This window comes from Delphinapterus leucas, chromosome 21 (assembly GCF_059928025.1).
Source record: "Delphinapterus leucas isolate spDelLeu-1000000601 "Yukka" chromosome 21, BTC_Dleu_Yukka2, whole genome shotgun sequence".
Taxonomy (NCBI): domain Eukaryota; kingdom Metazoa; phylum Chordata; class Mammalia; order Artiodactyla; family Monodontidae; genus Delphinapterus; species Delphinapterus leucas.
The window spans coordinates 32,795,226-32,809,916 of record NC_143149.1 but is presented as its reverse complement, the minus strand read 5'-3'; the positions used below and the strand labels follow the sequence as shown (position 1 = coordinate 32,809,916).

Here is a 14,691-nt window from a genome sequence, read left to right as displayed (position 1 = left end):
GAAAACACGAACCTCGTGTATAAATGTGGGTATACTCTGGAGTGAGGGCGGCGGGGGGCATGCATTCTCAGACTTCTGAGACCATCAGATGGTGCTCTTCTAACGACAAGGCGGCATGCACGGGAAGCCGAGAGGTCCCTCCACACCCTCAGGTCAGAACGCTGACTCTTGTTATCACGGCAACCACCCAACAGGCCTCTGTGGTCCAAGAGGGGGATTAGAAATACCTTCCTTGTTCCTTCTCAGGTCCTCCCTCCAAGATGAGTGTTTCAGGAAGGAGGTGCGAAGCTGGGCCCAGAGAGATCCTAGGGACAGAACCCAGGCCTGAGAGTCAGAAGGCCGAGGTCTGGCCACAGCTTCACCCCTGATTCAACCCCGGTGACCAGTCTACGCCGAGACAGCTGACTCCACCCAACTCCCTTCGGAGTAAACACCTAACGGGCACATCGGCCTCCAAACCCACCCACATGGGCTCGGGGTGAAGCAGGTCAGATCATGATCCCTGTACTCCGCCTGGTGAATGTGCGACCTTGAGCCCATTAGGCCTCTAGGTCTTTATCCACAAGGCGGAGGCGACCCTACCCCTGCTGGTGCTGTCAGTTAAATGAGACAGAGCATCTGATCCTAGAGGGCCTGGCGCACATTCCCGCAGCACCGTTCCCTTCCTAGCCCCGTGTAGGCGGTGCTCTCCCCGTCCCACCACCTGCAGTCCACCTCCCGTGAAACCCTGCTTTGAGAAGCCTCCGGCCACCTCCGGGCATCGATGAGACAGTGTGGGTAAAGCACCCAGCACAACTGGCAATGACATTCCCGATAAACAGGAGCCGTGATTATTTCCTCACGATTTGGTGCTCACATTTACACTCACTTGATATGTTCCTGAGGATTCACTTTATCCCCTCGACTAGAGCACAGTATGTCAGGGTCACCTCTGTTTTTCCCTGACGGACCCCTGACGGCCTCAGTCCCGTGCTCAAAGTCTTTAAGACCTGAAGACACACAGACAGGCTAAAGTGAGCTTAGTGTTGTCCAGTGAGGGGACAAGTAGAGCCAGCGCCACTTCTAGAAGGATAACCGGTGTGTCCTCGGGGGCCAGGGCAGCAACTCCCAGCCTTTCCCTTCACAGCGCACAGAGTAAGTATGTGGTATCTGTGAGGTACCCTGGGACGTGTCCAGAGGCTTCCAGGGCGTAGCAGCGCCACATCTGGCCCAGACAAGCTGAGGGCAGAGGGGATCGATATCTCAGCTTCTTTCAAATCCGTGTGGGAGGCTGTGGCCCAGAGCCCTGAGGCTGCCGACACCAGAGCCAGGACTTGAGCCCAGGCTGTGCGACTGCGAGTCCTGAGTTTTCTCCCCCTCGCTCCTGAAGGGGGCTACAGCTGAGGTCACTGAGGTTCCCGCCTCTTCTTCTTCTTCCTTTGTGTTTGACAAACACCTTATTGAAAATATCAGCCCATCCAGAAAGTACTGACCCTTAGGCTGAAGATTTAAGGGAGTATCCACACAGCAAGGATTGTCGAGGCCCATGCTTGGTAAGAGAACCAAAAAACTCACGGAGACAGGTAGGGTCATTTGTTGCACTGCCCTTCCTCCGTGGGAAATATTCACTTTAGGGTTCTCTGTTTAGCAAGGAAGACTTATATATTTTGTCATCCAAAGGGGTGTTTTTCCTTTAGTGCTTCAACTGAGCCTGTTCCGGGGTGTCCCTGACCTTGGATCCCCACCTTGGAGAAGCCACAAGCCAGTGGAGGAGGCATGAGGCTGGGATTCAAACAGATGTAGGTTCAGAAGATTCCCGCTCCTTTACTTACTAGCTAGTTGACTTCTCTATGCTTCAGTTTCCTCAGTTATAAAATGGGAGTAAAGACAACAGTACTTCCATTTAGGGTGGTTGAGTAGACTGGAGATAACGCATGTGAAAACACCTCGCCCATGCTGGCATACAGGACGTTCTCAATAAATGATGGGTCTGGACTTCCCTCACGGCACAGTGGTGAAGAATCCACCTGCCAGTGCAGGGGACACGGGTTCAAGCCCTGGCCCGGGAAGATCCCACATGCCGCGGAGCAACTAAGCCCGTGCACCACAACTACTGAGCCTGCGCTCTAGAGCCCGCGAGCCACAACTACTGAAGCCCGCATGCCTAGAGCCCGTGCTCCGCAACAAGAGAAGCCACCACAATGAGAAGCCCGCGCACGGCAACGAAGAGTAGCCCCCGCTCACCACAACTAGAGAAAGCCCGCACGCAGCAACGAAGACCCAACGCAGCCAAAAATTAAAATTAATTAATTAATTAATTTTAAAAATACTGAAAAAAAAAATGATGGGTCTGATCATTAGTCTGACTCATCTGACTGAGGACACCAATGCTTAGGCTCCTTTATGCTTCTCCTGATGAAGGACAAATATTCTCTCTTGTAGACAAGGTACATGGCGTATTAGGAAAACGTACATGGTTGTCATGTCGAATATAAGCAATTACTGTGCCCGACTGGAGTTAAGTAACCACCACCCTATCCCAGCTGCTCTCCTCCAGAGGTTCTGAAAGCAGCGGTGTCCCCCCGCCCCGAGAACACGCTTGTGTTCTGATTCTGAACACCGATTAAAGACCCTCCCCTAAGCACCCAGAGCAGCCCAGGGATTTCCCCAAGGGGGGAATGCCCGGAGGACCTGGAGTGCTTCCTGGACGGAGCCAGGCCCCGGGCCAGTGCTCACGACACACCTGGGAACGCTGGACACCTCTCCCCCAGCCCCTCACTGTCCACTCCACCCCTGTGTCCTGCCAATGTCACCCTGAAAAGCTCTTAAATCTGCCCACTTCCCCCCACGTCCACCACCATCAGCCCAGTCCAATCTCGCACCCGGACTGCTCCGGAAACCTCTTACTTAACTGGTCTCCCCAACAGACGGGGCAGTGCCAGTGGGGGCCCAGTACCGGATCCCAAGAGCTGACTGCTAATACTCAGGAATTCGGTGAGAAAGGAGGTTAAACCGCCAGCGGCAAGAAACAAGCCGCGGTGGGAGCCTTCACGCTGCAGGAGTAGGGGAGTTTTTTCAGAGAGCTGACCTCCCAGCCCAGCACTGCCTGGGCCCCGCCATGTGTTCCTGCAGCCCAAGCGGGGCTCCTTGAAGCAGTCCTTCCCCTCTCAGCCCTTCCGCTCACATCCACCTGCCATGACCTACCCCTCCCAACCCCCCAGCAGGGGCTCTGAACAGGCCACGCCCTGGGCCTGGAATCCTCCTCCCGCCTTCTCTGCCCAGCTAGCTTCCACCAACCCTCAGGGCTCCTGTCCAGCGCTGCTTCCTTGGGGCAGCCTTCCAGACCCCCTGACAGACCCCGGCCTCCGGTACAAGGTCTCACTGCACCAGGCCCCTCTCCTGGGTCGCAATGGTCACAGCTGGGAGCTTATTACATTTATAACACTTGATGAATGGCTCTTTCCCTTCTCCAGAAACCAAGAGTGAATGACCCTGTGCACCTAACACACGTGTAACACGAAGAGAGTCTCTGGTGGGGGGGGGGGGAGTGAAAGAAGCCCAAAGCCAGGCAGAGCCCAGGCTGATGGGGACACCCCTAGGCAGAAAACCACGCAGTGCGCGAGGCTGCCCGAACGAGCGAGGGTGAAGGGTTCAGTGAGAACCAGCTCCCGTGGGACGAGGGGTCCTGCCTGCCGGCTCTGCGGGAGGTGGTCTACACGGGGTCCTGGAGGCAGGGGCAGAATGCACACAGAGACGTCCAGGAGAGAGGGGCTCGTCCCACACAGGGCTCAGCTGGGAGCCGGCGGGGGAGAGGCAGGGAGTGGAGGGGCCGCAAACGGGAGAACGAGAGCTCGGCCTTTGGCTTTCTAAAAATTAAGGTTTCTGAACAGGAGAAGAAACTGGAAAGCAGTAATTCTAGAGAACAAGTCCATACACATACATACATACATACATACACACACACACACACACACACACACACACACACACACACACACACACACTCTTGGGCTCGCAGCTATAAAGCCAGAAACAAACTCCAACTGACAAGCGTATTCGAAGCCCAGAGAGCAGATGGAGGCCACTTGGGGTGAGACGTGGCAGACACTCGGCACATCCTGATAGAACTCCTCCTGCAGGAAACCAAGATGTCTCCAGTTCAGCTGCAGCCGGACACTTGCTATAGTCAAGACTCCAGAAGCCCTGGCCTGTCTGGAAGCAGCCCGGCCCAGGTCTGCGTGGGGCTGTGGAAGGATCTGACTCTCCTGTCCTGATGCCAGGCCCCTGGCTGCACCCCCTGCACCCCTCCCCCAACCCTGTCCCAGCCACAGGGTTGGCTGGAATTGGCGTCTCCTGGGTGAGTGTGAGAATTACCAGCTGCAGGACTGTCCTCTGCCCTCCAGCTCTGGCTCTCACATTCCTCCAGGGGCCGCTTCATCCACTCAGAGCTGACAGGGTTCGGGCAGGGCCTTCCAGTTGATACAGGAGGGTGGCTGTCTGAGATAGCCCTCTGCCATGGCTGGCCGGAGGCCTGGATGACCCTCCCTGCTGGCTGCAGCCAGGCTCCTGGGAAGCGGTACAAAATTTTCCATCTCTTGAGTCCAAAAAGATGCTCGCGGCCCTTGATTAAAAAGCAGGAGCCTTCTTCCCTCAGGGGCTCTGGCGTGTCTGAATTTTGGGTCAAGAAACTAGTATTATCTATTTGGTGAGAGGGGGTTCCCTCAAGCAGTGGTCTCCAAATTGGGTATACGTAGGGGTTTCCCAAGACTGGAATCCAAAAAATTAACACGAAATGAAGCTTTCCTGATAGTAACCGTACAGCACCGTCCTCAGATCATCTGTCAGGACACGTGCCGTTTCTGACACTCGAGGGATCCCAAGGAAAATGGGCATTCCACAGGCAGGGGATGGAGGACGTGCTGCAGGTTCCGTGTGCCCCACTTTGGTAGAATTATGGATGGTATTATCCGATTTTAACAAAATAACTCTCATAAAATGGACGAATGGCTTAAAGACACCGCTGTGGAGAATTTCAGTGCATGTAACACCAGTACAAACAAACAGTAATATGGAAGACCTAACGCTTGTGGGATGACAAACTCACGTCAGACACATAAGGAATAAAAACAATGAGGATCACTTTGTTATACAGCAGAAACTAACACACAATTGTGAAGCAATCATAGTCCAATAAAGATGTTTAAAACAAAACAATCCGGGCTTCCCTGGTGGCGCAGTGGTTGAGAGTCCGCCTGCCGATGCAGGGGATATGGGTTCGTGCCCCGGTCCGGGAAGATCCCACATGCTGCGGAGCGGCTGGGCCCGTGAGCCATGGCCACTGGGCCTGCGCGTCCGGAGCCTGTGCTCCGCAACGGGAGAGGCCACAACAGTGAGAGGCCCGCGTACCGCAAAAAAAAAAAAAAAAAAAAAAAAAAAAAATCAGGATCTAGCAGAGCTATAAACAAATCGGTCCAAAGAATTCAAAACTATAAAAATTATTTGAAATACGGATGTTCACCCACCATCCTTACCGATAATTCTCACTTTCGTGTGTCTCTGTATAATTCGTGCTGTGAAGTATTGCAAACAATACTGGGAAGACATCATAATTGGTAAGTACTTTAAATATTTTTAAAATTCTTTTCAAACATTTGAAAATATTTTATTATTTTCACACTTTAGATTTTTCTATTTTTGCATGTTTCATAACATGTAATATATTACTACACAATGTATTAGTAGGTGTTAGTCTAAGGTTAGCATAGATATATAATTTTCAATATATATAACTGAAGCTGAAAGCTTAAACTTTTTTTTTTCTACTATTTATTTAGGTGACACAGTCATTAAAGCTTGGAGACCACTAACCTAGAGTCAGCTTAGGGGCCCTGAGGCCCCCTCTCTCACTCTCTCCCAAGAAGCCCATGGCCAAGGTGAGCCCCGTTCACCCAGGGAGCCCAGGGTCGGGCAGAGGCAGTGAGGGGGGAGCCTGCCCGCAACCCCGCCGCCCCCAGCTCTTCCCAGCGGCACCGGGCCTACCTGATTGTGCCATCGGATGACGTTCCCAAATCCCCCTGTCCCAAGCCGTTCTTTCATTTCCCAGGCCCCGCATGTCTGGGTTGGCAGGGAAGGTGACCAGCTCATACTGATGTCCTGCAAACTCTGTAAGCAATTTGGCGGTGGGGGACAAAAAGCGAAAGTTAAGGAAGAATGGAACACAAGGAGATGGACAAGAGATACTACAGACCTTCCATGTGAAAGGAGAAAAATCGGAAGTGGTTTTCACCTCGTACATAAACCAGGTTGTTTGGTTTGGTTTTGGTTTTGGTAGCCAACTCCGGCCTTTCGCAGCCCCTCCACCGACGGCCCCCTCCCCAAGCTGTACGGAAGCAGCAGGGAGGAGAGTCCCTCAAAGGACAGGGCGCCCCACTGCCCAGGACCTGCAAGGGGTTCCCCAGCCGGGACCCCGCCCGGGCGCCCTGACCGCTGGCCGGGGCGCCTCCCCTCCCAGCTCCCCGCGGTCCCTGCGTCACCGCGGCGCGGACGAATCACCGCCCCGTCCCGGGCCCCCGCCTCGCGGCCGCCACCCGGCACCACCCCGCCGGGGCCGGGCTCCGGGGCCTCCCAGCTCCCCCCGCCCAGGAACCCCTGACTCAGAACCCGTCACAGGCGTCTCCGCGAGCTTCGGAGAGGAGGGGTGCGAGCCCGCCGGGCAGGTGACACCGGGGGCGCCCGCCCGAGGGACTCACCTGGCGGCGGGGCGCGGGCGCCACCCAGACGACATTAAAGTGCGGGAATCTCAAACCCGCCAGCAGAGCGCCACTTCCTCAAACACTTCCTACTATGACGTCACGGAGCACGTGGGCTGCGGTCTTAAAGGGACTGCGCGGCCCAGGCCCCGCCCTGCTCCGCCCGGTGACCAGCCCTAAGAAACGCCAGAGTCCTCTTTAGACTTAGCGACTTAGACCTGGGCGACTTCTGGGACAGGGAACATGGGGATTTCCTCACCTGGCACCGCCGGGGTCAGCCTGACACGCTTCCTAGACTTTGAACTGGGGGAATTTCCCGGCCCCTGCTAGGACTGGTTTAGGGACAGTTTACAGGAATTGCCGTGGGCCTCCTGTTCTCGGGCTGCGCTCCCTGCCCTGTCTGGAGGCTCCTTGGCTCATATCGAGAATGGTAAGTCACACCTGTCGTCTCTAGGAGGCGTGACAGCCCCCGTTTCCTCCTTAAAAAAATAAAGAACAAGGGAAAGAATCCAGTAGCGTAACACAGAACTGCAGGTTCAGCCCCGTGACGTCTGGAAATTGTGAGAACAGCCGCTGTTAATCGGTCATCACCTACCTACTTGGCGTCATAATTAGGTTTTTACTATTGACTGTCTCAGTTCGAGGGCCTCATGTTAGCAGACGAAGGAGAGGCCTGTGTGTGTTGGTATATTTACTCAAGCAGGAAAAAAAGTATTAAGGGCAACCTGAAGATAATAGCTCACTTTATAGAGTGCTTACTGAGTGCCTGGCACTGTCTAAATTCCGTACCTGGATTTCCCCATCCAATCGTCAAGACCGTCCTACAAATTGGACAGTACTGCATTATTATTATCCCCATTTTACAGATGAGAAAACTGACGCACAGAGCGAAAAATCTTTATCCCAAAGTCACAGCCGTATAAGAGGATGATGATCTGATGTTTAAACCGCAGCAGCTGGTTCTTGGGTGCACACTCTTAAAAGTAGCATACTAGTAAGTTCAGAAGGGAGCAAACTGGATTTTGAATCCGGGTACTGCTGTTGAGAACCTCTGAGAATTTAGGGCAAGTTATTGATACTTAGACCATTCTAAGCAGCCATTTCTCTTCTTTAAAATGTAGGCAGTATTAATGGGTGGACTTGGAGGGTATTATGCTAAGTGAAATAAGTCAGACAGGGAAAGACAAACACTGTGTGGTGTCACTTATATGTGGAATGTAAAAAATACAACAAACTAGTGAATATAACAAAAAGAAGCAGACTCACAGATATAGAGAACAAACTAGGGGCTACCAGTGCGGAGATGGAAAGGGGGAGGGGCACGATAAGGGTAGGGAAATAAGAGGTACAAACTACAACGTATTAAATAAATAAGCTACAAGGATACATTGTACAGCACAGGGAATAGAGCCAATATTTTCTAATAACTATAAATGGAGTATATTCTATAAAAAAATTTGAATCACTATGTTGTACACTTGAAACTAATTATACTGTAAATCAACTATACCTCAATTTTTTTTAAAAGGTAGGCAACATAAGGGTGAATTGCATGAAATTATCATTTTTTAAAATAAAACCAGTTGAAACATCAGCAACAAAGATTAGCAGTTTCATCTGGTTCAGCCTAAAAGCAGCAGGAGGTAAGAGGGCACACAAGTCAGAGACTGGAGGGCTGGGAGGGCGAGGGTGTTGTGAAGGACAGGTGATAAGATGGTGAGAGCCGTGCCTGACACAGAGGACACTCCTGCCTGGACAGAGCCTGAGGCTGAAGTTTCCTCTTAGGAACAGACGTCTGCTGTCAACCCAAGCAGACGGGTCGGTGTGCCCAGGGCTGCCCTAGCCACGCCAGGATGCTCAGAGTTTCTCCACTTATCCTATTGCTTCTGCTAAACAGCACGCTGGGCCTCAAAGCAGGAAGAGAAAAGAACATGAGTAAACAGTTGTAAAACACTTAGAATAGTGCCTGACATATTCTAAGTGCAGTGTAAGTGTCTCTCTTTTTTTTTTTTTTTAAATTTTTGGCTGCGTTGGGTCTTCGTTGCTGCGCGCGGGCTTTCTCTAGTTGCGGCGAGCGGGGGCTACTCTTTGTTGTGGTGCGCGGGCTTCTCACTGCAATGGCTCTTCTTGTTGTGGATCATGGGCTCTAGGCATGGGCTTCAGTAGTTGTGGCACGCGGGCTTCAGTAGTTGTGGCTCGCGGGCTCTAGAACGTAGGCTCAGTAGTTGTGGCACATGGGCTTAGTTGCTCTGCGGCATGTGGGATCTTCCCAGACCAGGTCTCAAACCCGTGTCCCCTGTATTGGCAGGCGGATTGTTAACCACTGTGCCACCAGGGAGGTCCTAAGAGTCTGTTTAATACATCAATTTTTAAAATAAATTTATTTTCATAAATAAAATTTTACCGAGTTCTACAGGTGCTGGCCCCTCTCTAGAGTGTGTTTCCTGTATGACATCACAAAAGGTTTCTTTTTAATCCTGTCACCACTGAAAATCACTGTCCCTGAGAAACTTAGTGAGACATCCAGACATATGCCAGAGAATTCTCATTTGCTCAGCTAAAAATAGCTTGGTTTTCAACTGAATATAAATCTTTCTGATAAGTCACATATTACTGGATTTTTTAAAAAAAATTAATGATGGCCCAGGAAGGAATCTCTGGGTTTTATCACGTCCTGAGATGTTTATCATGTTAAGTCCCTTTTTCCCTCCAGATAAGACGCGTCCACTGCCTACGTCTGGTCTTTATCCTGTTCTAGAGATGACTGAGCAATTTTTACAAAAAACATTTTCAGATGCAGCAGAAAAGTCTTCCTTTTCCTTCCTGTTTTGAGGCTGAATGTGCTATTTAGGGTAATCCAGAAACACTGAGCAGCATGAGTGCCCCGCACAGCCCTGGATACCGCTGGTCTAGGGCATCCAACTCTCATTAGGGGCACCTAGAATCTTACTGGAGGCGTATGACTCACTGAGGGTCCCCAAGTGACGAGAGATGGGGACCAGGCAATACAAAGTCCTGTGCTAATTTGTTCTGCTCTAGAGGCGGTATGCTGTTGGCGATAAGGATAATGTTTCCAATGGGGTTATCTTAAAAATAAAAGTCTTCTTCACAGGGTAGGTCAAAAATAACTATCCTCTTGCTCGATCTTTGAGAACAAAACAGCTCTGAGCTCCTTTGAGTGAGAAAAGGGTTGTTTTCTGAGCAATCTGGGAGCTGAGTCATAGTAAGAGAAGCCAGCTTGAAAGATAGGAAAGCAGTAAAACAGACCACTTGGCAGAGGGAGGATTTCCCCAGGCCCCCAGCCCCGGAGTCAGCTCTGGTTCAGTGATTTCAGCAACTCTTTCACTATCCTTCCGAGTTTGTTTTATCTCAGCCCTGCAGGGAGAGAGCTCTGCAAGTCAGGACCTGCTCCTTCAACAAACAAAAAATCTTTTGTCGCAAAAGTTGGAAAACTCGTTCAGTTGGAGGACATAAAGAAATCCGCCTTTCTTCTAGGGGAGATGATGGGAGGTGGGAATGGGCTGGTGGAGATGCTGAGAATGAACTTTAGCCCAGACCCTATGTGGCTCAGGGCAGAGCCGGCTGCAGTGAGGAAGGGAAGAAAATGTAACTAACTTCTACCTCTGTGAATGAGACCTGGGCCAGTCTGGCCCGTGCCTCAAACCTTGCGTGAAACACGGACAACTGGGGATTTGGGGCCCTGAGTTCCCCTCCTGAGAGGGATGATAGCTGGGGGAGGAAATCAGCTTGTAAGCTCCCTTCATTTGTACATGCACATGTTTTTATTCCAGTAAATTCGAATTAAAGAGGAAGGAGCTGATAAAGCACAGCTGCCCATCCCTTGGCTGTGGTGGTGGGGAAACCGTGGATGTGAGCTGGCTGTGTGTGCTCATACCTTAGGATGTTTCTTAGCTCACCTTAGTTCTGAGCTCTTACCTGTGCTCCATGGGAGCAGAGATTTTATTCCCTGCTGCATTCCTAGTGCTTGGAACATCACAGGTGCTCAGTAAGAGTTTACTGAATGAATGGGTGAATTGGCCAAGGCAAAGACTTGGTGATACTGCACCCTTTAGCATTTGGTTATAAGTGGTCTCTGGAGTCTGAGCGATGTGGTTCTAATCCTGGCTCTGCGTTTTCTTGGCTTTGTGAACAGGCAGTTCACTGGCCCTCACTGAGCCTTAGTTTTCTCATCTCTAAATTGGGGGCTAATAATCATTAAAAAGTCTACAAATAATAAATGCTCGAGAGGATGTGGAGAAAAGGGAACCCTCTTAGACTGTTGGTGGGAATGTAAATTGATACAGCCACTATGGAAAGCAGTATGGAGGTTCCCTAAAAAACTAAAAATAGAGTTACCATATGATCCTGCAATCCCACTCCTGGGCATATATCCGGAGAAAACCATAATTCGAAAAGATACATGCATCCCTATGTTCATAGCAGCACAGTTCACAATAGCCAGGACATAGAAACACCCTAAATGTCTACTGACAGATGAATGGATAAAGAAGATGCGGTACATATATACAATGGAATATTACTCAGCCATTAAGAAGAATGAAATAATGCCATTTGCAGCAACATGGATGGACCTAGAGATTATCATACTGCGTGAACCAAGTCAGAGAAAGACAAATACCATATGATATCACTTATATGTGGAATCTAAAATATGACACAAATGGACTTATCTATGAAACAGAAACAGACTCACAGACATAGAGAACAGACTTGTGGTTGCCAAGGGGGAGGGGATTTGAGGAGGGATGGAGTAGGAGTTTGGGATTAGCAGATGCAAACTATTATATAGAGAATGGATAAACAACAAGGTCCTACTGTATAGCACAGGAAACTAATATCCTGTGATAAACCATAATGGAAAAGAATATGAAAAAGAATATATATATGTATAACTGAGTCACTTTGTTATATAGCAGAAATTAACACAACATTGTAAATCAACTTATACTTCAATAAAATTTTAAAAAACTAAATTGGAGGATAATAAAACCTACCCCTCATGGTTATATGGTTTAAGTGAGATAAGATCTATAAAGTGCCTAGTACAGAGCTTGGTACTTATTAAAACCTGTTTGAATAGTAGTTATTAATACTTTTTTTGGTTTTTTGTCTTTCTTTTTCGGCTGCGTTGGGTCTTCATTGCTGCGCACGGGCTTTCTCTAGTTGTGGCAAGTGGAGTCTCTACTCTTCATTGAGGTGCGTGGGCTTCTCATTGTGGTGGCTTCTTTTGTTGCAGAGCATGGGCTCTAGGGTGTGCGGGCTCAGAAGTTGTGGCACACGAGCTTAGTTGCTCTGTGGCATGTGGGATCTTCCCGGACCAGGGCTCGAACCTGTGTCCCCTGCGTTGGCAGGCGGATTCTTAACCACTGTGCCACCAGGGAAGTCCTAATACTGTTAGTTTTTAAATGCAATAATCCAGAATTCAGCTGAGATCCTCGTCCTTTGTGATTCAAGTGAAATGGGCTCCAACCGGCCCCCACTTAACGGTGAAAGGCCCTGTGTCCATTCACCTTTCACGTCTCTCCAGGAATTTGATGTAAGAGGTGGTGGTGTTAAAAGACAGTATGCTTCGCAGCCCCCTCTGATTCTGAGCTCCTGCTTTTGCTGAACTCTTGACTGTCCTTTCTAAATCGGTCTTCCTCTCCACCACAGCCAGCGATTTTGTCACCACACTCTCTTCTAGTCCTTAAGAGCCATTAGCACTAATTTTTTTAAAAAGACTTCAATTTTTGTTTTAACAGAATTGTGTATTTATTTATTTATGCCTGCGTTGTGTCTTTGCTGCTGCGTGCGGCTTTCTCCTGTTGCAGCGAGCAGGGGCTACTCTTCGATGCAGTGCGTGGGCTTCTCATTGCGGTGGCTTCTCTTTTTGCGGAGCATGGGCTCTAGGCGCGCGGGCTTCAGTAGTTGTGGCACGCGGGCTCAGTAGTTGTGGCACACGGGCTTAGTTGCTCCGCGGCATGTGGGATCTTCCCGGAGCAGGGCTCAAACCCGTGTCACCTGCATTGGCAGGCGGGTTCTTAACCACTGCGCCACCTAGGAAACCCCATCAGGATTTAAATTAAATCCTTTTGCCCCCCTGGGTTTGTGGATCCAGTTCTCTGCCCAGACCTGGAAGACAGCCCTTCAGCTCGACTTGTATTTACAGACTTTGCCAAAGGTTTGCAGAGATGGAGACATTTACATCCCAGCACCACAGGCGATTTGAAGTAAGCATGGACACCTTCTCTTGAGCAGTTTCCATTCCCACCACCTGGCCCAGCTTCCCCCATCTCCACCTCCCAGCTGCCCTGGCCGCCCAGCTCCAGGCCTCCTGCTCGTGGACAAAGAACCAGATCCCTCTGCCATCTCAGGCAGAGCAGCACACTCTTCTCGGCCACAACCCCGTCCTCAGTTAGGTCCCCAACAGAGCACAGCCAGGGGCCCTCAGGCAGCCTGCACAGCTTCTAAACTAGATTCAGATCCCAGCGCTTTAGGCTGAGGCCTCAAGCCTGTCCTTTCCGGGCCCACCCTCTCTCCAGCTGCTGCCCTCAGGCTGCCATCACCTCCTCCAGACGCTCCGTCACCCCCTGGAGGCCTCCGCTTCATGGCAAAAATCCTGGGCTGAACGAGGGGACGTCTACACTCTAATTTCTTTCTCTGTCCCTGCAGAGCCACTACCCTCTAAGTTCCCTAACTGCAGTGATTCGATAGGAATCCTGCCTCCCCTTAGAAGACAGAAACACCGACAGACCGTTTTGGGTCCTAAATAATAAAAATTTTCCCCTCTCTGCTACTGCTACCTGCCAGTCTGGATCAATTCACACTGATCTGGTGGGTGGATCAATTCACACTGATCTGGTGGGTGGGTCTGTGAAGTGGGCAAAAAATGGCAGGACCCGGAGGGATGGTTCTTAGGAGAAAAAATTGTAGACCCTATTCATTTTATTACCAGAGGATGTCAGATCACTTAAACACATAGATAATCTTTCTACTTCCTTTTGGTCATTAAAAAAATTAGGTTTATAGAGATACTATTTACATACTATAAAATGTACCAATTTTAAGTGTACAATTTAAGGAGTTATTTTACAACTGCGTGTAGCCCAATAACTCTCATGAGAATCACCCCGTAGAACATCTCCATCACCCCAAAGTTTGCCTCCCTTGGGGCCCCTTGCCGTCCACCCCTCCCCCGCTCCAGGCCCAGCCCCCCGGCCAACACTGATGCAGTCACTGCAGTTACTCAGTTTGGCCCATGTTCATGTAACTTCGTTGCAGCTACCACTTCTAGAGAACTGTTAAGGTGTGGCCAGCCTGCTGGGTTGGGCTGGATTTCTTCTGCTGAGAAGCCAGAAGCTGGAGATGACCAAGTGTACACTCTGGGAAGGGCCCGGGTCAGCGGCTCCAGACCCGGCTGAGCCAGCCATGTGGGGAAGAAAGGCTCACCACTGAGCCGCCTGAGCCAGGAATGAGGAACAGAGAGAAAAGGGAAAGGCCGGGCAACTCCAGAGGGAGAAGGTGGAAGGCCACAGGGCCACAGAGATGGGAACTTTATAATTAAAGGCCTGCACTGTGTTGCAATTCAACTGTCAGACTCCAATCCACCCCAAGCCCAGGCTGCTGTCAGCACTTCCCCTGGTCAAGGGTGTCCCACCTGCCTGCCCCGTCCCAACTTCTCCTTTCTGCAGGAGACTGCGGGGGACTCGGGGGGTGGGGGGGGTGGGGGGGGCAGATCTCCCAATAGGTAAAGCGGATCTCCATCACCCCACCCACTTCCTGCCTCGGGCTGGGGCCTCTCTCTGTCTGAAGACATCCTACCCAGCTCCTCTCTCCCCTGGGCCTCTGCCTCCAGCTTCATGCCCTTTTCTGTGAGTGGGACCTTTTGCAGGGGCGTTTGAATTTTAACTGGAAAAAGAAAAGGAAGTAAAATCACGTCTTGAACATCTTTTACCAGAGGGAA

The 14,691-nt window shown here is 50.6% G+C and overlaps 1 protein-coding gene and 1 long non-coding RNA gene across 17 annotated transcripts in view; one reads left to right on the top strand and one right to left on the bottom strand.

Moving 5' to 3' along the window:
- IKBKB (inhibitor of nuclear factor kappa B kinase subunit beta) overlaps window positions 1–6,836 on the bottom strand; it is a 61,474-nt gene extending 54,638 nt beyond the window's left edge. For 7 of the 16 annotated variants that reach the window (XR_016391182.1, XM_089903793.1, XM_089903791.1 and 4 more), the window contains exons 1-2: window positions 6,266–6,539; window positions 6,019–6,141 (exon numbers count right to left, since the gene is read on the bottom strand). Coding sequence is in view for 11 of the 16 variants with exons in the window: in XM_089903793.1 (XP_089759919.1) it covers window positions 6,019–6,141; window positions 6,266–6,274 (132 nt within the window). In the remaining 5 variants the exon portion in view is untranslated. Of the gene's footprint in view, window positions 1–227; window positions 306–5,510; window positions 5,572–6,018; window positions 6,142–6,265; window positions 6,541–6,728 lie in introns of those variants that run through there. The other 9 variants (XM_089903798.1, XM_089903797.1, XM_022571323.2 and 6 more) reach the window with 8 other exon arrangements.
- Window positions 6,634–14,440, top strand: LOC111173551 (uncharacterized). The gene is made up of 3 exons (XR_002644238.2): window positions 6,634–7,158; window positions 11,913–11,945; window positions 12,898–14,440. It is a non-coding gene; the product is annotated as an uncharacterized LOC111173551 (long non-coding RNA).
- The last annotated feature ends 251 nt before the right edge of the window (window positions 14,441–14,691 follow it).